The sequence below is a fragment of the Scatophagus argus genome, chromosome 11 (assembly GCF_020382885.2).
Source record: "Scatophagus argus isolate fScaArg1 chromosome 11, fScaArg1.pri, whole genome shotgun sequence".
Lineage (NCBI taxonomy): Eukaryota > Metazoa > Chordata > Actinopteri > Scatophagidae > Scatophagus > Scatophagus argus.
The window spans coordinates 13644481-13668949 of NC_058503.1; the positions used below are offsets into that span (position 1 = coordinate 13644481).

Consider the following 24469-nt stretch of genomic DNA (forward strand, 5'->3'; position numbering starts at 1 on the left):
TTCCCGAGGAGTCAGAGGATAATGCCATCAGCAGTTTTGATATTCTGATCCATCCCATGGGTTTATTTAAAAGATTCAGAAGAAAGGTCTATCTCAGGATAAAGACAGAATTAACCCAACTGTCTGTGATCCCTACAGTCATGGCACTGACTTTATCTCCACAAGTCCTTTAAGGTATCTCTTGAAACACAGTTATTATTTACACAGCATATTTGACAGCAACAAAAAGTGTACCATGAAGTATGAACAGCAGCAGTGATTACACAGGGTATGATCAAAACAATGAAAGCGCCAGGATAAAAGACTTCTGGCAGTGACACTGGCTCTGTGTCGATGTGGGATCCTTTATCTGGTACAGTTCTGGTCCAGATTTAGAAACAGATCACATCAATTTGCAGCCCTGCATGTGTTGTCAGTAAGGCAAGATAAAAGTACAAAAATAGTACAAGCAATCCATTGTGAATGTTGTATCTTTTGTGGTTTTGAAAAGGTCTGCAGACTGTACCACTCACTCTAAAAAGATACAATCATCTGCAGCTCTGCCCTTGAGGTTTTCGACAGGGTTTTGGTACATTTATCTACGAAAGCACAGGTTTGGTATCAGTAATATAAATTTGGAGTGATCAGTTTTGCTGGGGCATGTTGATGAACATGTTCTCTGAGACATTCACATCAAGATAATTTTCTTGAAAATAACCTTTCAGAACTTATTGTGAAGTAATTGAAGAATGAAGTTTCCGGTACGTAGTGTCATTGTTGCTTTCCATAGGTTTGTAAACATTATGACATTAGGAGGAGATTGATACAACTCTCAAACTACAGCTAACTCAGATCTTTCTAAAATAACAAAATCTGCCTATCATTATCTCTAAAGCTCACTAATTCACACATTATGTCAAAAAAAAAAAATTGAAAGAAAAAAATTTATGTTTTTACAGAGTGGTATGTCTTACTTTTACAATGTACTTTGGTATTTGTGTGAGAAAAATAAACTGATTAGAAAATTAGCTGATTCAACAGACAGGCTAATCGATCAATATGATGTGTTAATTAGTGAGCTGGCAAGTCTCTTTCACATTTGGACAGACCCAGGATAGTGTTTATCCAGTCTTCATGCAAGGCAAAGCTAACTAGCTGCTGGCTGTCGCTACATATGTTTACCTTACAGACAGGTAGACGGATAGAAATTTCTCATGTAATTCTTGGCAAGAAAGCAAATAAATGTGTTTCCCACATGTCAAACTAGTCCTTTAAGCTGAACAGTCAAAATTGTTATGTGCACATGTGTACGTGCTTTGTTTTTGGCAATGATCAGGCTTGACCTGGTGGTAGATGCGTCTGCACATGCCCATGCCAGCTCTTTACACTGAGTATTGTTAGCTTTCCATCATTTTGACCACCCCCTGTAGGAAGAATATTCATAACATTTTTTGACTTGTACGGGTAAAGCATGCATTACATCTAGTCAGAGTAGTAAGATGTTAAACAGTTATGTTAAATCTTTATTCCTGAAGAGATTGGGTATCATACAATGTCTTTGATGCATTTAGAGAAAACCAGATTTCATGGCGTGAATTCGGTAAACAGAATGAACATGGGGCTGTGATAGACCCTGTGGCTATATAAAGATTATAGTCATTGTAAGATTATTGCTTTCATCACAGAGGAGGGAGATTACGGGCCCTTAAGACAAAGGTTATGATTTTCTTACAGGCTCACCTCTAAATCTAACCAGTAACACCTAAGTTGAAATTCTATAATGGAGTGTTTTGCATGGCCACATAGGCCTACTGTAGATTAAGTTGATTTTGTTATATAATGAAAGAAAATGATTGCACAGTACTGAACTACTGCTCTAAGCAGTTAATGACAAAATGCCCATGAATGCTTTCTAATATCACTGGGTATAATATAATGATTGTTTTGTGCTTATCAAGTACAGGTACTGACTCTTTCAACTTAAGTGTTACGTTAATAAGCAAGTGAAAATTGCGTAGCATTGTGCCCAGTTCAGACGGGTCATGTGATGTCAGTAACGCATTTTCAAAGGTGAAATGCATCATCTAGCAACATATTCGGTAATTGATCAACTAATAAATTCATAAAATTGCACATGGTAAAATAGTCTATATATGAAATACCAAAAAGCCAGCTGTGAACAAACATGAAAATGGAAACAAGGTAATATAGTTAAGGCTAAACATCTTTGTCTATTACCTTTGTATAGCTAAGTCAATAAGAGGAGCATGCAATCAACATAACATTGCCACAATTTTACATTAAACAACGAAAGCAATAAACTCAAAACAAATGTATGTGCCTTTTGTCACCACAAATTAGAACCATGTAATGTAGGCTTTCCACGTGGTAAATCATATGGCTTTCTGCAATTTTTCACTGTCAGTAAATTCACTAATGAAATTGTTTTTGTAAAATAATATATCAATAAACATCATGCCAGAAATTATTGAGATTCTGTTCTACATGCGCTGTTTGTTACATGCCAGATTGTGCTAATTGTACATTGTCCTAAAAAAAAAAAAAAAAGAAAAGAAAAGAAAGGAAGAAAGAAAGGAAAAAAATATCAGAGGTCTTTCGTCATAGCATGTACATCTACATCCAGGGACAAATGTGCTCAATTCCATCACCCTACTTTATATAAGGTATTTGTGCACATATTCTACATTTCTTTTAATATAAGAATATTGTCCATTAATAAATTAGGAATAGTACAAGGACTTCAGGTAGGGGAATAAAGGTGGATGGCATAAGTTAAAATATGTTGCCTGCTTTATGTAAAACGATCTGAATTCATCTTTCTGAGTTTGGGTGGCAGGTGTCCGTCCATCCTGCCCCCTCCTCCACCAGCCAGTCGCTGCAGCTTGGGAGGTAAGTCTGCTACTGACTTACTCATGGGCTCTGTGTTGATCTTTGAGGCCTTACCAGCCTGCTTATCATCAGAGACACCGGGGACAGAGCTGATTCGCTGCAGCTTCATGGGCAGGTCTCCAAAGCTGTAAGTCATCTCTGAAGTGGTGGAGCTCATCCTTAGTAACTTCTTGGGCAGGCCGTCCCGCCCTGTGATCTTCTGGAGCTTGGTGGGCAGCTTGGTGGTGCTGTCATTGTCCTCCAGGGTCTCCAGGCAGTCCAAAGAGCTGTTCTTCTCCCCGCTGTTGCACAGAGACGGAGCCATGAGTGGTGAGGAGAGGAGCAGCGCCTCCTCCTGCTCCTTCACGCTGTATGGAGGGGTGGGCACCTCGAACGTGGCATGGAACTGAGAGTAGTCCACCTTAAAAAAGCCTTCCTCCAAGGAGATAACCGGGAAGAAGCGGTGTCCCCACAGAACTTCGTCCTCGGTGTATGACGTCCTCGCTTGGCAGGTCATCCCTGTCAAAGAGAGAGAGAGAGAGGTAGAAATACACACACAGAAAAGATGAGATGAATTGTCAGATTTCTCTCTACAAATTAATGCTGCTTATTAAATCATTATGGCAAATTATGAGCCATTGTGTCACCACAGCCCAGCATTTTAGGATGAAATGTTTCACAACTGTTGTATTAAACAACAGAGCATTGATTTAATTATATGCTTGGCTCTGTTCCATAAGACTCAACAATGCGGTATTCACCAGGACTCCTGCATTTTCAGATCACAAAGCAAACAAACAAAAGTGCCTCAATAAACAAGTACTTAGTGTATTACAGAGCCAGCTGCCTAAATAAAAAACTTAATTGATTTTGTGGCTTCCAAACATGATTGTTTATGAGCAATTTCCTGCCTAAGTTTGAAAATAATTAAAAATTCAGCTAAGTTATTGGCTGTATGTGTTTTATAGAGGCTAATTATTTATAGTTTTACAACACAAATTTGTGTCGCTACTGGCTTTGAAATATGCTTCAGTGGCCTTTATTTGTTTTCCCATTTTTGCATAGACTGATTCCAAAGACACAAAATAAAACCAAAGTAATTATAGTAATGCAATACAAAACTATACATCTTCACCATACATACTCGGACAGGACAGATACAGATATAAAAATACAACAGTGAGAGTCATGTACAGCATTCATTTTGTCCCAGATGGACTTTCCTCACCTGCCAGTCTTTCATAGAGGTCACGAAGGATTCAAAGGCACTCAAGTGTGTTATGTCCCAATTACAAGCTCATAAATTTTTATTATTTTTTTAAAATGTCTTTTCAGATGTAGTAGAATGTGGAAAGTTGCAAATTTAAGAATTTTTACAGTTTTAAATCGTCAACATGTGCAAAATGAGTAGTAAATACACAGAGTTCCTCTGGTGATGGCTGACTTTGACTTTGATGTGGACACTGAATGCATTCAGTGCCAATGAAATGAAAAGTGAGCCTGTTTTGTCCATGTTGACTTCTGTTCTGAGCTGACCAATTACCAATTTTAGAAAATTGTAGGAATAAATTAAAATTGAAATTAATACATATAGGGACCTGGAAATGCACTTGCCATGTATTCACTGAGTAAATTTTACATCAACATATTTACTTTTTATGTAGTTTTGTTTGCAAGAGGCTCCACAGGAATGCACAAAAAAGTTAAGGCTGATTAAAGAATTTAATGGAAGAAAAAGTCATGCTTGTCCTGTTTTGTTAGCAGAGAAAACAGCTCCTGGTAAGAAAACAAAATCAGGTCTTCCCCACACCACCTCTTATGCTACTTAACAATTCAATCCACACCTTAAGCTCAGCTAGTAGCTGCAAAAGATGGAGGATTAAGATAATCAAATTGCTGGAGAGGCAAACCCACAGGAGTAACGGCTGCAGGCAAACGCTTCAGGAGGTCCGGCTCACGCTAAAATTTCTTCTTTTTGCTTTCTGACACAATAAAGGGAATCAATTTAATCCAAAACACAAAAAAATAAACACACAGAGAAGTTACATAACACTGTTCAGCTTGAGAAAAGTCAAAATGAGTGTGACCATTTTGTTTGAAGCCTTAAATTCTGTCATTTGGAGATTACAAATGAAAACAAAATATTCTGTTTCACAGATAGAAGATTATGATACCCTTTGACTAAAGGGGCCTCACAGGGGCCTCTGAACTGAATCCCTGCTTAAAACCTCCACTCACGTCCTCAGAAACAAATTAATGCAATTAGCAAAATAACAAGGACTGAATTAATGATCAACATTTTTTTTTTGTCCAAAGTTATTGGATGCTTAGCTGCCTTTGCCTTTATCATACTACACTGCTCACAGCAAAACCCTGTCCATCTCAGTACAGGTAACGTTTCTTGAAAGTGAGCAGAGAGGAGCCATAATTAGGTTTACATCGACAACAAAGGGCAAAATTGTCCAAAAAGTGCTTGTTTTAGCGCAGAGGAATGGCTGAGGGCACTCATGTTACAGCTTGTTGAAATCCTTTAGGAAATCAGCATGTGCAGTGGTTTATTATCGCATGTTTTAATTACCAGTTTAATATTGTTCTAGCAGCGACAGTTGGGTCCAAACGAAGATGTAGCTCTCATTCACAGTGAGACACCGCTGCTGATGGCGAGGATGTCATCACAGGAACTAGAGGCATCTGTGATTCAGCCAGATTCCCAAGGTCATAAAACAATGCACTGATAACAGCTCTGTACACAATCGCAGATGTGCAAGAGACTGAACATCAAGTGCGTTTGGGGTATTCAAAGTATTACTTCTGCACTATTGCTTCAGAGTCGTGGAGCCTTTAGGCATATGGAAGTGAGCTGCAGTGAAAAAGAGAGCAAAGCTAATGACAACTTTAGGGCCAAAGCGACTGAGAGTTAAGTGTGAATGGAAATCTAATTGTGTTTTTAGCCATTTAGGCTGCCTCCAGCCAAAACATATACAATCACCATTTGATCATCAGATTGTGAGAAAACTGTGGTCTAAAATGCTCTCTGTTGCCGAACTCGTCTATCTAACTCATACATGCTTTATTAAATAGTGCAGTCAATACTGTAGCGTTAACTGGATGTCCATGCAGTAAATACAGGACATCACACATACATACAGAACAACAGTAGCAACTTTATCGGTGCATGATAGGGACAAATAAAAGGTTGGAACAAGTTAAACAAAAGCGTGCCTAAGGCGAAAGGTTGCTTCCATAATACACAAGACCCAAACAGCTTCGTCTTACATCTATTAATAATGCTCTATTGTTGCTGCAGATGGTGTATGAGTTACTGTAAGACCTCTGTCTCTGGAAAGCCATGAACCCCGCAGGCCTCAGGCTGAACCTGTTCCCCCCTTATCTAGAGCTGCTCAACACACACACGCACACAAACACACACACTCACACAAAATCTCACTGATGTGAATTGTCTAATCAACTGTACCCCTTCCTCAAAATCAAACAACGCTATCTGTGCACTGAACTTGCTTGCTTGCGGTAAATAAAATATATTTAATTTTACATACATTATTCAAGGGAATATGCCTGTGAACCACGGATAATTATAGACACGGTTACATCACATATGTACATTTGTGTTGCTAAAGACCAGCTGTTCTGCAACACCCACATTCATATGGCACATGGTTTTAACGGGCACAGGGATGGTAATGAACTGTGAGCCTCGTACAACACAGTTTGATTTGTGATAGAAATTTATACGTTACTTAGCAGAATACGGTAGACATGAAGACGGTCACAAAGAGCTGAGATAAACAGACAAAAATAGCAGTATGAGATAATAAAACCTGATACTGAAATTTTCTCCAGTTGAACACAATTCCTAAAAATAGGAATCCAGTCGAATGAGAATACCCATATCGGTGTGTATTTCGTATTACTGGTAGAGGCTTATGTAACTCTAAAATACACGCCTGCCCAGGACTCTGTGTTTCTATGGAAACAAAACTGTAGGAATGTGAGCATGCGACAGCCATAAATGTTTTCACTGCTGAGTTTGGTCAAAAGTAACAGTGACAACACAGAACAAAAGTCTCTCTCTAGGATCACGACGGTGAAAAATCCAGACAGTCCAAAACGGTTTTTCTATTTGTCTGTAGTCAGACCAAAGTGGCTTAACATGAAGCAAAAGCCCAGTTCATATTGCCTTTGTTTTGCACATACACAAAGTGTTGTGTTTGAGTTGTAACCCTAAAAAACACCCTCCATCTAACAGCAAAAGGCAAAAATAATAAAAAACGAATCTAAAACCTCATTCTAACATTCACATTGAAACTAAAATGAAAGGAGCAAACACACAGTGAACACTAACTGAAACAAAACTGACCTGAAAAAAAAAAAAAGAAACTGAAATTAAAAAAAAGTAATAAAAAATACAATCTGTATCTCCCTCTATCATCGATCGCTCTTACAGTAAACATTCAGCATTCGGTATCATATGAGCATTGTGTCATAAACACACACCCTGCAGGGAATAACAAACAAAAACCAAAACATCGTGCTTAAACTGTATGCATCTTTAACCACTCGACCACCAGGATGCTACACACCTGCTTTATCTAACGCCAAAAACCGTGAGAATCACACAGCAGTATTTTATGACATACAACTGCTATTTTGTGTCAACACGTTCTCATTGTGTCCAAAACACCAACTTTTAATGACCCATGAAGAATGAAATGTTTTTCTTGCAGTTATCAGCTTTTGCATTGCATTTCTCAGTTCAATCAAATGGTTGTACTGACCTTAAACATAGCAGAATATTTTCTGAGGAGCCTCTGGGAGCATTAAATCCATCAAATCTTTTGCTGGCTTTTAAAAGTCCAAAAACAAAAAGAATGGTATGTGCATGCTTTAAAATGTAATACACTGATAACTGGTTAACCATTTAATTATTATTTTTTTTTAATCAAAATATTTGTTTCAGCTTCTAAAACATTCAGATTTTCTGCTTTGCTTTTCCTTATATGATAGTAAATTAAACATTTTTGAGCTCTGGGGTGTTTGTTGTAGAAATAAAATAGATTTGAATGCTGGATTCTGGATTTTTATTGCGGCCATTTTTAATTATTCTTAGACATTTTACATTGTCAGATTAGTCAGTGATCAAATTAATCTTTTGTTGCAGGACGAACTCGAATCAACACAATAAAAACAATGGACACACAATAAGATTCATTCAGTTTTCAACTCACAAACAAAAAAAAATACAGTGAAACCACAATGATGTGTTGAGGAGGAACCAGAGTGCAGAAGAAACCAGGAGGAAAAAAAAACATCACTGCAATCGACGAAGGAGACAATTCCTCCTTCAGACCATTAAGAAAGAAATTTATAAGTCTGTGGATCCATTACACTTTCAGTAAATGGTTGTCTGTTCGTCTCTGTGACACACTATGTGCCAATATCAATACATTTCAAATGATTCTAAAGAAAGAATCAGCACAGTGAGAGCTTTTGTACCACCCATTTGGATGTTTTACCAATATCACACATGCTTCACGGTCGAATAAAGACTTACAGCTTCTTGTGTTTCATACCAGTTGTACGGTGAAATCTTTTTCTGTCTCTCATGCTAGCAGATTTATCAATATTTAAAGTTATTTTGAAAGCTCAGTTTAATTTATTATCTGCAATACATGTGCTTCAAAATGCCACAGATCTTTCCTCAGGTAAAGGGGGATATTCTACAGTAAATAAATCATTACTTACAAGTAGAAGTCCTGCATTCAAAAAATTAGTTAAAGCTGCTCTTATATTATATTAAAAATTAATAGTAATAATAAAAAGGAACTGCAGATATAAAGCGTCATGGGAAACAGGTTGCTTGTTGTGAGAAGCCTTGAGAAACTCTCTCTCTGCAGCTTCCCTCAACCTAAAGATGTTTCTTTTCCACGTCTTTCAGGTGATTATTTGTTTTTATGGCCCACAACTTTACCGTTTTGACTCACTCTAACCGCTCCCACCAGCATCGTATCCAGCAGCAGCAGGAAGGAAAAAGCCCTGATAAACCCATCATGGACATACCTGCTCAGCACCAAACAGCAGACAGCATGAGCTACTAGCAGGTGAACAACACTTTTCCGCTACAGAGCCAGATATTTAAGAGTTGGTGGAGAGCAGCTAAAAGGAGACTAGTGGACATGCACATGCACCAGGTGGCCTGATACACGAGCGTGAATGTTGCTCTGGGTCTGCTGGAGATATAATTAGCCAACTGTTGTCATAAGTAACAGAACTAAGTACCGGAGTAAAATGTCCTTAAATACAAAATGAGCTGCTGCACCATGAAAGAAACATTTAAAATACTGTAACAGTCCCACTTGAACAGCTATATTTAATCTTTTATTATACGATCCGACACATTGCAAATAAAGTTCCACATCAAAGTATAGGAGCTGACATCTTAGACTATGAATACTGTATACAGGGCGTGGGGGTTTATGATCTTTTCTGACTGGCCAATCCTACACAAGAGCCAAATCCCTTCAGAAGTCCCTCAGTTTACTGCTCTCATGCTGTATGCGATATCCATGTGACAGCATGGGCAGCATTAGAATAATCCTCTGCTGAATCCACAAGTTCAAGTCAGATATTAAAAAAAAATATGCATCTCATACTTTTCAGCAGGGAAGGACGAGAGGAAACATTTTCTGCAGGTCTGTCACATCTCATGAACAAAAACATGTTTTTCTATGAAATGTCCAAACATAATCCAAATGTAAAAATAAAAAATAAATAAATAAATAAAAAACTTTAAGTGGACTTTGGAAATGACTACACAGCACTGAGATGGGATGCTTATCTGAGAATTACTGTATCTTCTCTATACAGTGTATGCAATATTTCACAGAACTCCCAGTTGGGTCTAAAGGGCTGAAAACAAAATATTAAAAGAGGCTGGAATAAACTTTGAGATTTAGATGCCCAAAAGCCATCTCAGCTTGAGACTCTAAATAAATGCACTTTTCCTTGATAACACAGAGCTGGCTGCTTCTCTGGTCTAACAAAGTGAAGCAGCCGCAGACTCAGCGGAGTGACAGCAAAGATAAAATGGGTTCTTTGGGGGCCGGAATAGAAAAGCACTGTAAAGTCAGAGGCAGCCTGCCAGTGTTTCTTGATAGTAGCTGAAGGGAAAAAAAGAAAAACCTGAGTGGTATTCACAGACTCGGCCATCTAAAAGAAGCTCATCCAGGTTGTGGGATCTGGAGGATCATGTCCGTTTGGTGCCTGGCTCAGTCAGATCTGCACTTGACACACCGAGGACAGAGTTAAGTCAAGGGGCGGACCTGAGAGCAGAGGTTCTATTCATCACAGCTCCGTCAAACCCTTTAGGCAGAGTCTCAATCTAGATTTTTAAGGGGGAAAAAAAAGTGCCATTGTATGATTCAACAGCCCACAGGCAAGCAAGCAAATGACACTCAAAACTGACTTCTATGTGAAAATGAAGGTTTATTCAAATGACTCCTCTAGATAAACCCTACGAATGCGAGTCACTGAAGAAGGAAGGTGGGCGTCGAATAGTTCTTAACAAAACCTATTTAGTGACAAAAATCACAAATAACCTCCCTCTCTCTCTCGCTCTCTTTCTGTCTGGCTCTCTCTTTCACTCAAATAACCACACACACACACACACACACACACGTACACACACAAAAGCAAACTCACTCACCAGTGCAGTGCTGTCAGCAAAGTCCCCTGACAGTCTATCACGGCTGTGGAAACAGCTCAAGTGTTATGTATGAGAAAAATGCTAGCAAAAACAAGCATGAGACTCTGGACGCTGCACACACAGAGCACCACCACACGACATCGTCCAAGATTCATCCGCTCACTGCGGCCAAGGCTAGCCACAAAATGCTACTGCGACGCCGAGGGACTCGGAAGAACAGCAACTAATTAATTAACTGGTTCCTCTTTTTTTATTATTTTTGTCCCATTTGTCTTCTTTTAGGATCGGCCTTGCAGCACGTTAAGCTGTGGTGCTGAATGTGGTAATGGAGAAGCTGGAGTCTTTACTGAGAAGAAAGTTAAGTTCACAGGTCTGGATAATATGGCTCTTAGTAGTTTGGCTTTTCACAGTTGTCTCTTTATTGTTTTTAATAAAGTGTTACAAAGGATATAAAACAAATTGTATCTTTAAAAGAACTGTTTGTTTTTTTTTTGCAAAGTCTCATTTTGAAACAGACACTGCTATTGTGACCAGAAGCCCTGTCTGATCATCTGTTTCTATGGTGACCATCAAGTGGTAAAGTGTAGAAAAATGCACACGCATTCGGTGACCTGTTTTTCACAGTTTGACTTTTCAAAGAGAGAAACAGGTCCCCTCCCTGTGTTTAATACTAATCCACTGTGTGATCCATTTGAGAAGGTGGCTTCCAGTTTGGAGGTTTACTCCACATAAACACAGCATCGGCTGAGCGATGACAGCAAGGAGGAAGCTGACGGAGGGAAAAGGCAGGAGAAGTGTACTGCTGTGGGGGAGGGGAGAGCCTGGATGCTGAGGCAATTGCTTGAGTGTGGAGGCAGTTGGAAAGGGAACGAAGGAAAGGGAATGTGAGCAGGGGCTGCCAACCATCTCCACACAAGGTGGGGTGTCAGGCAGGCTGAAGGAACATATGGCTGTAGGCCATTAACGCAGCCAGAAGAGCACATATTACCAAGTGAAGGCAATTCTGAATAGTGCTGTAAAGAGAATCAGCTAAGCAAAGCGACAATCAATAGATTTCCTTTAGGCCAAACAACCACTACTAGTCATGTAGGAAAAATTACACTGGGGATGTGTCCAAACCAACCGGGGCTATGAATGATTTACTCTTTATTATATATTGAGTGCAGAAATGATCAGAAAACCATTTTCCTTCCATTAAACAGGCTGAATGAGTGAGAGCTGTAATCTCATATTGATCTCGGTTATTAAATCTACTTAAGCCATGAAGAGGAGTTACAGCTGAAAGAGGGGAGACAAAAGAGGGTTTTTTTAAAAGCTTCAAGAGATCTCAGACTGAGATGGTGCTAAAGAGAGACAATTCGTTGTTAAGAAAGAATCGCTGTTTTTTGGGGGGGGTTGGTTTTTTAAAACAAGTTTGTCGCTTGAGCTCCAGAGCAGATTATTTCAGTGAACTCGAGCATGTCTGAGGCCACACAAACATTAAGAGACTTCCCAGAGGAGACTCTTGTTGGAGGACAACATGTTCTTGTGGCACTGCGTTTAGGACACGGGACTGATTCACCTGCACTTCAGGGACGGTTGCAGCTCCACCAATCAATGCAGTCAGTGACCAACACTGCAAGTGCATCACAACTTTCCTCATAACCTCTTAAACATGTGGAGCCACAATAATATTTCAATTAATGTGACACTTTGCCCCGAGGGTCCATCCTTTTATTGAGACGGGGATTAACATTAAGGTCTACAGTTTGTGTTGTTAAAAAAGCGTCCTTCTCTCAACAACATGGTATGCTCGTCTTCTGAGATGTCTTCTGAGACAAAGGCAACCGAGACCTCGTCAATTATTCCTAACTATTCCTGGCACGATGAGAAGACTGCGGGCACTGTTGGGGAATACATTTCTGGTGCTTTCGTCACGCGGGTTCACCCCAGGTCTGCTGCCACACCTCCTCTACCAGTGATTTATTGCCATCCAACAGGGACTTGACAAATCCCTAAAGACACAATTACCGTGCTCCCCCTCGGGAAGCCAGCACAGTTCATCTAAAAGGGATAATGAATCCAGTATGTCATAGCTGGTTCGCTGCAATGCCCATTATGTGGAGTTCATCCCCAGTGCAATTACTGTATGTACAATAGATATGAGAGGTAAATCTCAAAGAGGTGTTCATACAAAATCCGTGTTTGTTTATATAAAATCACTAATGCTAATTTCAGTTACTTGATACAAAATGTAAGCTAACGCAGGTTTCATGCCGTGGAGAATGGTCAGATGCTAATATACAGTGGACACCAAAATATCATCACCACCTTTTTAATGTCATCAAATTACAGAGTCTTAAAACAATACTTCATGCAATCCAAACTGCAAAAGAAGTTGGAATGCTGTGAAAAAAAAACAATGAATAAATAAATAAAACAGAATGTGATAATTTGCCAATCCTTTCTGACATGTACTTAATTTAGAACAGTACTAAGTATTAAGTGTTTTGCAGATTTTTGTAAAACATATTTTTATTCTGAATTTGATGCCAGCAACATGTTTCAAACAAGCTGGGACAGCAGCAACAAAAGACTGGGAGAGTTGGGTTCTCCTCAGGAAACACCTGTTGGGAACATTCCACAGGTAAACAAGTTCACCGAACTGAACCACACTGAAAATATAACTATGGAGGGTTTGTTGAACTAACACCTCTCTGACAGTCTGTCTCAGAAAATCCGACATCTGGCAGTTAGTATATCCATTGCGGGGCTATTGTAATCGCATTAGATTATAAAGACCCTCATGACATTTTGTCCTTTCCTGTACTGCAGCCTGCATCAAGTACCACATCACCAACCCTCTGAACTGATTTCAAATATATACTCGTGCTGCTATGAAGAAATGTGTAGGAATGCCACAATATAAAAATATTCCATAACAAATAAAGGCCCTGCGTTAAAAATCTCATTTAAGTAAAAGCGTGTAAGTACAGAAAAATGTGCCTCAACTTTAAAAAATCAAAACTGAAGGTGAAGCTAATTTAACCACTTGATATAAGTTGGGTAATTTATTTTTTATAAGTTTAACATTCATCTAAAAACTAGCAGAAAATGGAAATCCTCATCTAAATTATTCATTCATTTTAGTTGACCACCACTGGTAAATGCCTCAGAATTTTGATGAACCTACCAACAACATACTGTCTGTGTTGTTTAAATAAAGATTACAGAATCGGTACATGACTGCATTGAGAGCCAGACCCTGTATGTCTCTGCACCTCTTTGTGGCACTGAAATCATTAGCTGTGTTTGTCATGCTGAAATATCCGAGGCGGGTAGAATGGAAAACATTAATAAAGTCAAAAGCATGGAATACATTTCAACAACAGAGCTGTAAGGTATCCAAACACGGGGCTCATCGCAGGTGGAGCTCAGCAGGGACTGCCACTTCTCTCCTGAGTTCTCACTCTGAGCACATTAGATTTAATTGGAAACTCCTGCTCTCACCTGATCTTCAGCTCTACCTTCCCCACTGAAACCACTTTAACCCTTTGACCCTGCAGGGCTGTGGCGAGGAGGAGAAGACGCACTTTCAGTGTAATGATTCAGAATGAATTATGGTCAGTTTTCACAGCTGGTTCACATGCAGGGTTCACTTGCGCTTGTTACTGCCTAAGCTCTGAAGCTCCGGACATCAGGCGACCCGAGATCTCCGGGGCTACGGTCTCTTACTCGTATGATTGAAACTATTAGGCCTGCGGCGCAAGAGAAAGCTCTCCATTTTCATTTCAATTACTGCTGCTGATGATAAAATACAGATCGGGCCACGACATTGGCTGCTCAGCTAATCAGTGGCAATGGATGCTGCCAATTAATTATGCTGGCTGGCTGTACTACTACACAGAATCCGCATCAACGCAATTAATACTCTAAATTTCATCTTCTAAATATACACTTCATGTATATTTGTTGCACAACAGCAATAAATTAATTAACGCTAGTATTAAATAGAAAAATAATTTTCCCACAACACAGGTCAGGTGATTTTTTTTATTTACTAAGATTGAGTGGCAAGAGTCTCTTTAGTGCCTTTTTATAACAGATAAATATATTTTATCATGTATCTTAAAGATCCATCTATTAACAAGAAATTCAAATCATAACATGTTCTGCTTGTTTTCCTACAACTACAACACAGGTCCCAACGTTTAAAAATAGATTTGCATGATTTCAGATATTAAGCATATGGGTTATTATTCAAAGCTCCTCTATATTGCACATACTGCACTAATGCACACAAAAACACATGAATAAACATCACCAGTTGATCCAGTCTATATGTAACCAACCCCCTGCCACCCACACTCACTTTAAAACGAGCAGATAGCTGGGATATTCTATTTTTTATTCTATAGCGGTGAATCATAGGAAAAACCTTCCAGCAGTATGAAAAAGAGGGGGCTGACAGAAACCTATGAAAACAACCAAAATCAACTCCCGACTTTATCAAGTAGAAGAGGCAGACGTTTTTATTGTTTGTTTGTTTGTTTGTTTTTTTAACCATAATTTGCCTCATAACCAAATCAAGAGATGATGAATGCGATGCTGTGATTCACACACAGCACATACGTTCAGTGGAGAATCTTTTACAAACATGCAAATTATTAGTTAGCTCAGCAAGCAGAGTGTTTGCCTGCGGTACAAATGTGCTGTGTCACCAGAGCAATGAAACAAAATTTAACTGAAAACTCTCTGAGCAACCAAATACAAGCATTTTAACACACACACACACACACACCAAAAAAAGCTAAGTTTACCATGAAGTAAGTGTAATGATCACACACCACATATTAGTATGAAAGTCACATCAATCTGAAAAAAAGGTTTATGCCGATGATACGGTTTATGTATAATTGCTTTTCACAGCTGATGAATGAATTTAAAAACACTTTGCAGAGCTTGTGAAGATGGTGGTGTTTTGCCACCATGTTAGACCCCAAACACTACACAAAATGTCAGGGACTGACTAATGTGCTGACAGACTTTGTCCTCAGAAAATGAATTTCCCCATGAAAATAAATCATCAGCTCGTTTATCTTAGTCGCTCATTATTTTTTCATATGTGAAAACCGCCTCATCTTAAACTACACAAACACGCATTTGATCTTCGGCGTGCAGGGGCTGCAGGTTTTCAGACAAGAGAGTTGTGGTTTAACTGTATCACGTACGAATCCAACGCTGAAAATCACGACATGAATTTAGTTGCAATGTACTGATTAGCTTCGCGGATGCAGGAACATTAACGTCTGTTACTGGCAGCTACAGTTTATTTTGGTTTCTCGAGAATCAGCTCCACTAATGAACAGATTGCCTCTGGCTTGGTATTTAAGCCTTTGTAGTGTTGAACAGCATTACTGGTGTCAATGGGACGCTTATCTAAACTTCTCATGTATTTTAAGACTGCATGTAGTAGTTCTGAAGCAGATGATCAGGTCAGGTCACTGTCAGCTCTGTAGCGGCACAGTGAAAATGACCCTGCAGTGCTATTAATATATTGTTATTTCACAATTTGCTTTTCACATGTGAATGATAAACTTTGTATGTTTAGAAGAGACCTTTTTTCACAGAAGACATTTTGACACATCTCCACAAGAAAGGCACAGGTAAAAAAATAATGATAACAATAAAGGATGATGGCTGAACTCCTTGCATGCTGGCTTGCTGATTTTATGCACATTTTTTGCTGATGAAAAAAGTTGAGTGGAAATGCTGTAAATGTAAAAAAACAAACCAAAACTCAAAATATGCACAAAAATGTTTTTAGAGAGTTAATGTAATGGAAACAGACCAAGCAGTTAAATCAAAGCACACATGAAGCACGTGAGTTTTATTGTCCACTGCAGAGACTGAAAATGCTGATAGTGGAAAACATCAGATGTGTGTGACTGTAACCTTTCTAAACCTTTCTAAATTAATACATGGGACACATATTATCACCACATTTCTACCTTGCCTTCCACCATTTGAGGTTTGACACAGGTTTGGCACCTTCTTTGCAGCCTCTTTTTCACCAACAATGATGGCACCAAGCTGGAAAATCAGTGTCACAAGCTCTCGATGAACTTCTAATAATTTTCTTTTGCCCATTTTCTTTTAAAGTGGTTAAAACTTGAACTGATGTATTTGCTACCATTAAAGCATTACGGAAACACTTGACTAGAGTGAAGCCATCGTTAATGTTATCAGTAACAGCTGCACTTTTCCAGGTTTGCCCAGTAAACATATCTGGTGTGAGAAGCATTTCAACATACATGTGTTTCAGCAGCTCTGTCTGATCAAAACGCCGGTTGAAGGTTGAAGCTGTGTGGGAATCCCATCATGTCACCAAATGAGATGGACCAATACGAATGACAACAGGTTACGTTTTCCTGTCCTGAGCTTCTCACCCGGTCAGTCCTGAGAAGAGGCCCAATTAGGAAGCTTAAGTGAGAACACCTGTAATACCTTTTAGTGTCTTGACTCGGTGGTTTTCAGATATTTTTACTTCATTTTTACTTAAATTGATGTAAATTAGGCAAAATTAGGCAATAACTTTTTGTCCCAGCTCATCTGAAAAGAATTTCAGTTTGAAACCCAGGACCTAAACAGTCATACATTCTGTCATTGTGTTAAAGACCAACACCCAATAATGATAACTATGACAATAACTTGATTTAAAAAGTGTTCTAACTCAAGTGGATGGTGGAGGCCACAGCACGACAGCCAATCAAAACCCCTCCATGTGGTGCTTATAATATCGTTTTTCAGCGACAGCCAACCGCTTTTATGTATGTCGATTGATGGTATTTAGGAAGCACATTTTAGATGGTCTACTCTTATCACTCAATGTTGCCCATTGTGATGTACAACTCACTAAAAGCTTATAGTTAACACGATTTCATGATTGCCAGGATACCCTTAAAATGATGTTGACTCATAAATAAAATTTATAACTTGTACGTGCTTTTGTCTTTGATGTTTTCTTTTGTTTCTCTGTTCAATGTACAATGCAGTAACAGGTCATAAACATCCATTTAACTACAGCTGAGCTGATGACACAGCTGGAGCACACAGCGAGTGATTGATGCCACTGTTTATAGAAGGTTATTCTTCATCAGTGTGGTTGCTCACATCGTTAGCATTATGATTATTATTCTTGGTGTGGATGGAATTTTAATGAAAATAAATAATTCTTTTTCTTAAGCTGGAAAGTCGATGGAACCCCCAACCCCCCAAGACACCTGGAGGTCCTCGGACCCCATTTTGAAAATTACTGTATTAGCTGTCATTGGCTAACATTCACAGAATATACTCCGAATATACCACCAATATGTTGAAAGCTGGTTTTTCTCAGACTGTGAAATTTATGTACGGCAAGTCGTATTCCTTCATGTGGTCACAACAAAAGTACTTTAGTTTGCTAGGGAAAGACTGTGATTTAATAAAGTAAACACTTTGTGTGTTTCAAGTCACTTTTTGACATTTTGATACTCAGCCAAGATCAAGTGTTTGAGTTGCTAAAAAACAGATTCTGTATTGCAAGAGCAAACACTGTGGAGTAAACACGAGTGAACATTTTGCATAATTGTTCAAAATGCTTTGCGATTTTGTTAGGCCAAACTTATCTTTATAGTGATAAAAAACATACTGTGCATTTTATTTCCTAAAAACTTTTTTTTTGTTGCACATAAAGAGCATTTAAATATAATGTTAATAATGAAGGAAAAAGCACTGAGATAACAGAAACTGTGATCACTTTGTCCAGCAGACCAAATCAGAGCTGAGCGGATGTTACTGCATTGCAGACTCTGTGAGAGCTAATATGCTTATTCGACACATTCTTGTCTCAACTCCATGAAAACCTCATTTTAATTTCTTTCTTGCATACATTGTACTTATTATTAATTGGCATTAGTGCTAGACACAGTCATCCAGTATCAGCTGGGCTGCAGTATTTCACTCTGGCAGTGTTAAAGTCTTGTCGTGCCTGCAATGCACAAATATAGCAGAATTAACTCAGCTTGGTGTTATTGTGATGAGATTCACATCAACAAAGAAACAAGCTGGCGAATCGCTCACACACGGAGCCACGCCGTAGTAACCGGACTGTGTTGCTCGTATCGATTGTTAGACATTATATCTGTTACTGTTGTTAACTCAACCAAATCTTGTTACTGCGGGCCTCTTATTTGTGCTTTTTGCCCCCTACAGCTAGTCTGTTATTCAGGGCAAGCAGTCAGAGAGCAATGTACACTACATTAATTGCAACGTGATGTAAAGCCAATTTATCCTCAGCAACACAACATCTTCCCGCAGCTGTGTTAGAAAACTGACACGATACCGCAAAGCCACAGTTGGCATTACTCCAGAAGATAACAAGCTGCTAGCAGACATCCTACAATGTCTCATTTGGAACGTGCATCATACTAAGGTATTGATCAATTGTTGATCAAAACTACACAGGGCTCCTACTCACAAGGAATGAGGAGCAGCTCATGTCTTTTTATACAGTGTAGAGGTTGTCAGAGGTTACAGCAAAATGGAACAAATCACAACTCCTACATGCTCTGTTCCAAGGCGCGCTTTTCTTTTCTTGTGTGTAACTTCAGTCAGTCCGAAATATTTCTCTGGGAACAAAAAGTTACTGTGTCAAAAACAGTACACTGTGGTGTCTGTTATTATCCAGCAGGAAGGGCAAAGAGTCGGTAATGGTGTAACTTTAAGGTGGAGTGGAGAGTAGCTTGACTCCAGACACTCCTTGTTTTTTCCAACAAGAACAACAATAACAACAAAAAACAAAACATAAATCTGGGGAGCTGGGCAGCCTCCTCGCTAGTAAACAACAAGCCTCATAAATATTTCATCTGATTCTTCCTCTGCTGTATCACCTGTTCTGGCAAGCATTGCATAGTACAGTAACGCCTCCGTGCGCTTTTTCATATTTCAGAAGAGATCCTCGTTAATACCAGGTGATGCTGTCAACAAAGCAATTTCACTTCATGTTCTCTGCATCACATGTTTGCCTGGCTTATTACTGAAACTGTGTTATGATTCCTATACCATAGGAATAAAAAAACCTAAGTTTAGGTGCAGTGCTGCAATCCTGAATACTCAAGAAGAGGTTGCCATGGAAACAGAGTTACATTGGCCAGAAATGAAAGCGTCTGAGGATTTAGACTTTCACTGTACATAAATTTTTAACCATAGATTGTTTCTACATCAGCCTTTCCGCCAACTTCACATAACCACAACTGCTCTTCCGTGCAGACGTTTCTGTGAAGCAAAAAAAGGGGAGCAAAACAACCCAAGCTAGTTTGATTAAAACTGAGATTAGAAATGAAGAAATGAAGACAGTCACTGTAATGCCATAAATCTCTGCTAATATATATGATAATTCAAACACATTGACACACTGAATGTTTTCATATCTTAACACCAAAGCAACCTGCACACAACAGCAGGCAGATTCAGGTTAACTAGCTGCATGTTACAATTACCCCCGTAAAAAAACTCGAGATTCTGAGTTTTTACAACACGTGTTTACTGATTATTAACTAATGAATAATTAGTAGAACAAGAAACAAAGCAAGAGGCTGTATTAGAGAGAATTGGGCATTCAGACACCGAGCAGAACAAATGTTGTGGGACAACAATCTGACACAATCGCCAGAATAGTGATGCTCCAAACATTAATATCCACATGCACCATATGCGTCATAAACTGAAGAATCAGTTACATCTCAACCACAAAGACTCAAAGAAAGCTGCACTAAATGACCTTCAAAACTGTCCATTAGAAAGGGAATATCTTTGCTAATTGCTGTCTGCAGTGTCAGCCTGTGAGTCTCTCTGTCACATCTCCATACGCGTTTTTCCCTGAACCAACCCATTACAACTGTTCCCTCTAAAGCCCTGAAGGAGCTCTCCACACACTATATCAGCTGTGTCAAAGAGACGGTTGAATTTAAAATGACCACACTAGAGGAATTTTACTTGGGGCATTACTCATCTTGAAGAAATGGAATTCCCTAATTCCAAAGGGACCTTAGAAAGCAAATTATTATCCCCTCTGAGAACAGCAGCCAGGAGGTAGGTGCTGCACGGGCACAAAGGCGGAGGAATGAAATGTGTTTCAGATGAGAAAAAGAAAATGTATATAGCCTTGTGACCTGCTGTAGTTCGGAAGTGGTCGATGCTCGCGCGTAGCTTGAAAACTTGCCTCAACTTCTCCAAACCCAGAAGGTTTTAAAGCATAGATTTACAAATGTCTCAGTTAATGGCTGCAAAATAAAATCAATCAACTATGACGTATACCTGCCAAACGCTGCTGTTACTTGATTCTCTGCATTATTGCCACACAAACAAAAATCAGTAACATGCAATCGAGAGCTCAATGGTGAGTCCATTTGGATATCGTCTGTTAATGCCTATGAAAGAGCTCGGTATTATTCACAAGATGTTTTTGTAGAAGAAGACAACATCCCCAGCCACTGGACATTTAGCCTGCAGCCACAACATGCAATGAAACAGCAGGCCTGTGAAAGCGTTTGAGGTCACTCACCTGTAGTCTCTACTATTCCTTCTAGTATCACCACAATTTCAAACTGCTCTGTTTGCATGGACCTCTGGGAGAGGTCATAGAAGGGGCTTTTGGTGTCAATCACATGGCAGATCGTGAGCGGTGAGACGAGAAAGAGCTGGTCTGCCCCGGTGCTGAAACCCACGTCCAACTCCAACTGATCCAGCGGAAGGAACTCGCCTTCGGGCGTCTGGCGAGACTAAGGAAGCGTACAGGAAGAGACAAAGACAGAGGTGTTGGTGGGGGAAGGAAGGTTAAGACAGATTTATCTACAGCTTATCAAGAGCCTTTGTGTGAGCTTTTCACATTTTATGTGCAATCAGAGCAACAAATCATTTGTCTATCAGAGAAATTACTATAATTTGCTTAAATGACATCCAAAGGGGCATCTGTGCCGCAAGGATATCCACTTAAGCATTTGATTTGATGTACTAGTGAGTCTAAAAATGATCCTCTTTGAAATTAAAGAATGAGACTGGTTCAGTTTCTTAATATCACTTCAATAATCTACTGTGTCAGAACCTAAAAACTGAGCTCTGAGTTTATGCTGTTAAAGGACCATGTTGCTGTGTTATTATATTGTATATCATAAAGACTTTAAAGTCAGGAGGTGGACAGCAAGGAAATCCATGGCTGATGTTCTCCTACAGCAGTACATTTACACCAAGTTGTAACAACACACTACCACTTCATCACACCGTCTTAAACCAGTTTAAAAATGAGCATATGCACAACATGTTCGTCTTAATGTCTGAAGTGGGAGCATGTTGTTGTGGTGAAACTTGATGGATTATTTTTCACTTTGCGAAATAGATAAAAAGCCCTTGTGTGCCATAGCTTGGCCAACGACTGCTAAGGTCATCGCAGTGCAAAATGTTTAGAAATGACAATGAAGTCCATTCAAAGGCATCATAGCTTCATGTACATTTAGGGAGTAGGCTTAAATGTCAGTATGTAGGCCTTTCAGCATAAGTTTCTTTAAAAAGGGGAATGGAGGAGAACATGGACTAGGCCGAGGCACACAATGGGCACAAAGCAAAAATACTGGATGCCTCCCTACTAAAAGTAGCATCACTTACTTTGAGCAATTTGCAGCGGATCTGTGCAGAGACCATATGGCTGTTACGCAGGTTGCCGACCCTGAACATGAGAGTTAGTTTGCCATCTCGCATAGAAATCGCCGCATGTTCACTGAACATCAAAGTCTCGGCCCTTTTCTTGGGCTGAGACATCTTGATAAACATGCAGCCGATCAAAAAGGCATCGACGATCGATCCGAGGATCGACTGGAAAAGAAAGAGAATGATCCCCTCGGGGCATTTGTCTGTGATGTATCTGTAACCATATCCTATAGTGGCCTCGGTCTCTATGAAGAACAGAAAGGCTGAGGGAAAGTTATAGACATTGGCCACACATGGAGTGTACTTGTCATTGTGGGCTTTGTTGAGGTCTCCTCTGATGTACGCGATGAACCACCACATAGAGGCCATGAAGAGCCAAGCGACTGTGTAGGTGAGGATGAAAATAAATAGATTCCAGCGCCATTTCAAATCTACTAGTGTTGTGAATAAGTCTGAGAGGTATCTGCTGGTTTCACCACCCAGGTTCCCATGCTGGACGTTACATCGCCCGTTCTTGTCCACGAACCGCTGCCTCTTCTTCTTTTTCTCTAGGGGAGGCTGATTGAATCCAGACCCGCTAGATGAGGTGGTCACTACCTGATAATCGTCCCCAAATTTCTTTCGAAGTGCAGACATACTACGATGACAGCAGCCAAAGAAGTAACAAAGGATTTAATGATTAAAAAAAAAAAAAGTCTGGGTTGTAGTTGCTGCAGTCGTCAATGCCCGGGCGCAATGTCTCCTGTTCAGAAATTAGGCGATAAAAGTGCGCTGTCTTCGCCCCAGTTAGTCTTGCACCGTCCTTTTTCGCCACACACCACTGTTGCTACACTCTACAGCCATGAAATATCAACAATGGACGAGTAGTTTACAAAGCCCGCAGATAGAAGCCATGAAAAAAATAATAAGAGACGCACAGGATAAGGTATCCAAACGCGCCAGTCGCAGTCCAGGTTTTACAGGTTTATCAGTTGCTGCGTCGTGGATTACTCATCGCCAGTGAAGGCTGGGGCTATATCGACCTGTTCAAAAATGTACTCACAAAGTAAGTTTTCATGCGAAAGTTCAAAATCCTTTAACGGCCCATAAAACACCAATATCTCTGCGTAATTAGTCGCTGGAAGCGGTTTCCAGGATGAAACGCCTCTGTGCGCACTTGCTGCTGTGTTGGAGGTTATTCGGTTTCCAGTCCGTCTTTTGCGATCTGTATACATAGGAGATGAATTGCGCCCAAGCATATGACTGTAAAAAATGACGAGCTGGAGGAAGAAAATCACTGTCCCACTGTCGTCATTTTTGGCTGCGCGCATCGACGCTGATTGCCAGGCTCTTTTCGGGCACCTATTTCCCTCTCTTAGACAAATGTCGACAGGATTCTCGCGGTTCAGCGGTAGAGATCCACCAGATGCTCTTTTGGCTGCTTAGATCCTTCTTTCCCTTCGATTTCCCTGCGCGGCTCCTGCGCACTTCCACGTTTCCAGTGATGCACTCACTGTTGCCTAGTGGTACTACAAAGACAGACAATTTGGAGGAGGAGGAGGGAAGAGGGTTTGCCTGATTTGACAGTTTTTTTTTTCCCTTCCAAGTGATCAAATATGTAAAGCTGCCGCCAAGATGTCACGATGACTTTCAGCTGATCACACTGTACGCCACATTTTAGCCTCCAACAAGAGAGCGAACAGGCCTCTGGCTCTTTGTTAAATTCAAGCAATGATAAAAATAGAAACTGAAAATTATAGTACTTTACGCGTTTATCTCTGAGCTGCTGGCTTCATAATGCAGAACAAATGTGTTTTCTGATTTTCTCTACAATACGTAACTGCAGTTCTGTGGTGGACATTTACAAATGCATCCTGTTTGCTGCTTGATTTTCTGGGTCACCTGTGCTAAGAGCCACTGATGACCCCACTTCCATCCAATGGGTGACTGCACCCACTTTACTCCACGAATGCTGCACACAGGAGATAAGTTCTGCAGGGGAAGCTGCTGATACTCACAGTAAAATGTATTAGATCTCATGATGGGGGGGCAAAGAGCTGCGAACAGGATGCACCACTCAGAATTCACTCATCATTTTACCAACATCATGGCCACAGAGGAATACACCCACACCGTGGTTACACAGGCTTACATGCTGTCTGTCAAACACACACATGA

The 24469-nt window shown here is 39.9% G+C and overlaps 1 protein-coding gene across 1 annotated transcript; it reads right to left on the reverse strand.

The window, feature by feature from the left end:
• Window positions 1-40: 40 nt before the first annotated feature.
• kcnj3a (potassium inwardly rectifying channel subfamily J member 3a) lies at window positions 41-24013 on the reverse strand. Its single transcript, XM_046404864.1, has 3 exons — window positions 22271-24013; window positions 21174-21390; window positions 41-3387 (listed from the first exon to the last, which is right to left on the reverse strand). Exons 1-3 carry the CDS (start codon window positions 22946-22948, stop codon window positions 2792-2794), a joined length of 1491 nt encoding a protein of 496 aa, XP_046260820.1. The 5' UTR covers window positions 22949-24013; the 3' UTR covers window positions 41-2791.
• Window positions 24014-24469: the final 456 nt, after the last annotated feature.

Coding starts and splice junctions, on each gene's coding strand:
- kcnj3a (XM_046404864.1), bottom strand. CDS start 22,948: ATGTCTGCACTTCGAAAGAAATTTGGGGACGATTATCAGGTAGTGACC. Junction 21,391..22,270: donor TCCGCTGCAAATTGCTCAAA/GTAAGTGATGCT, acceptor ACGCTTCCTTAG/TCTCGCCAGACGCCCGAAGG. Junction 3,388..21,173: donor AGGAATAGTAGAGACTACAG/GTGAGTGACCTC, acceptor TCTCTTTGACAG/GGATGACCTGCCAAGCGAGG.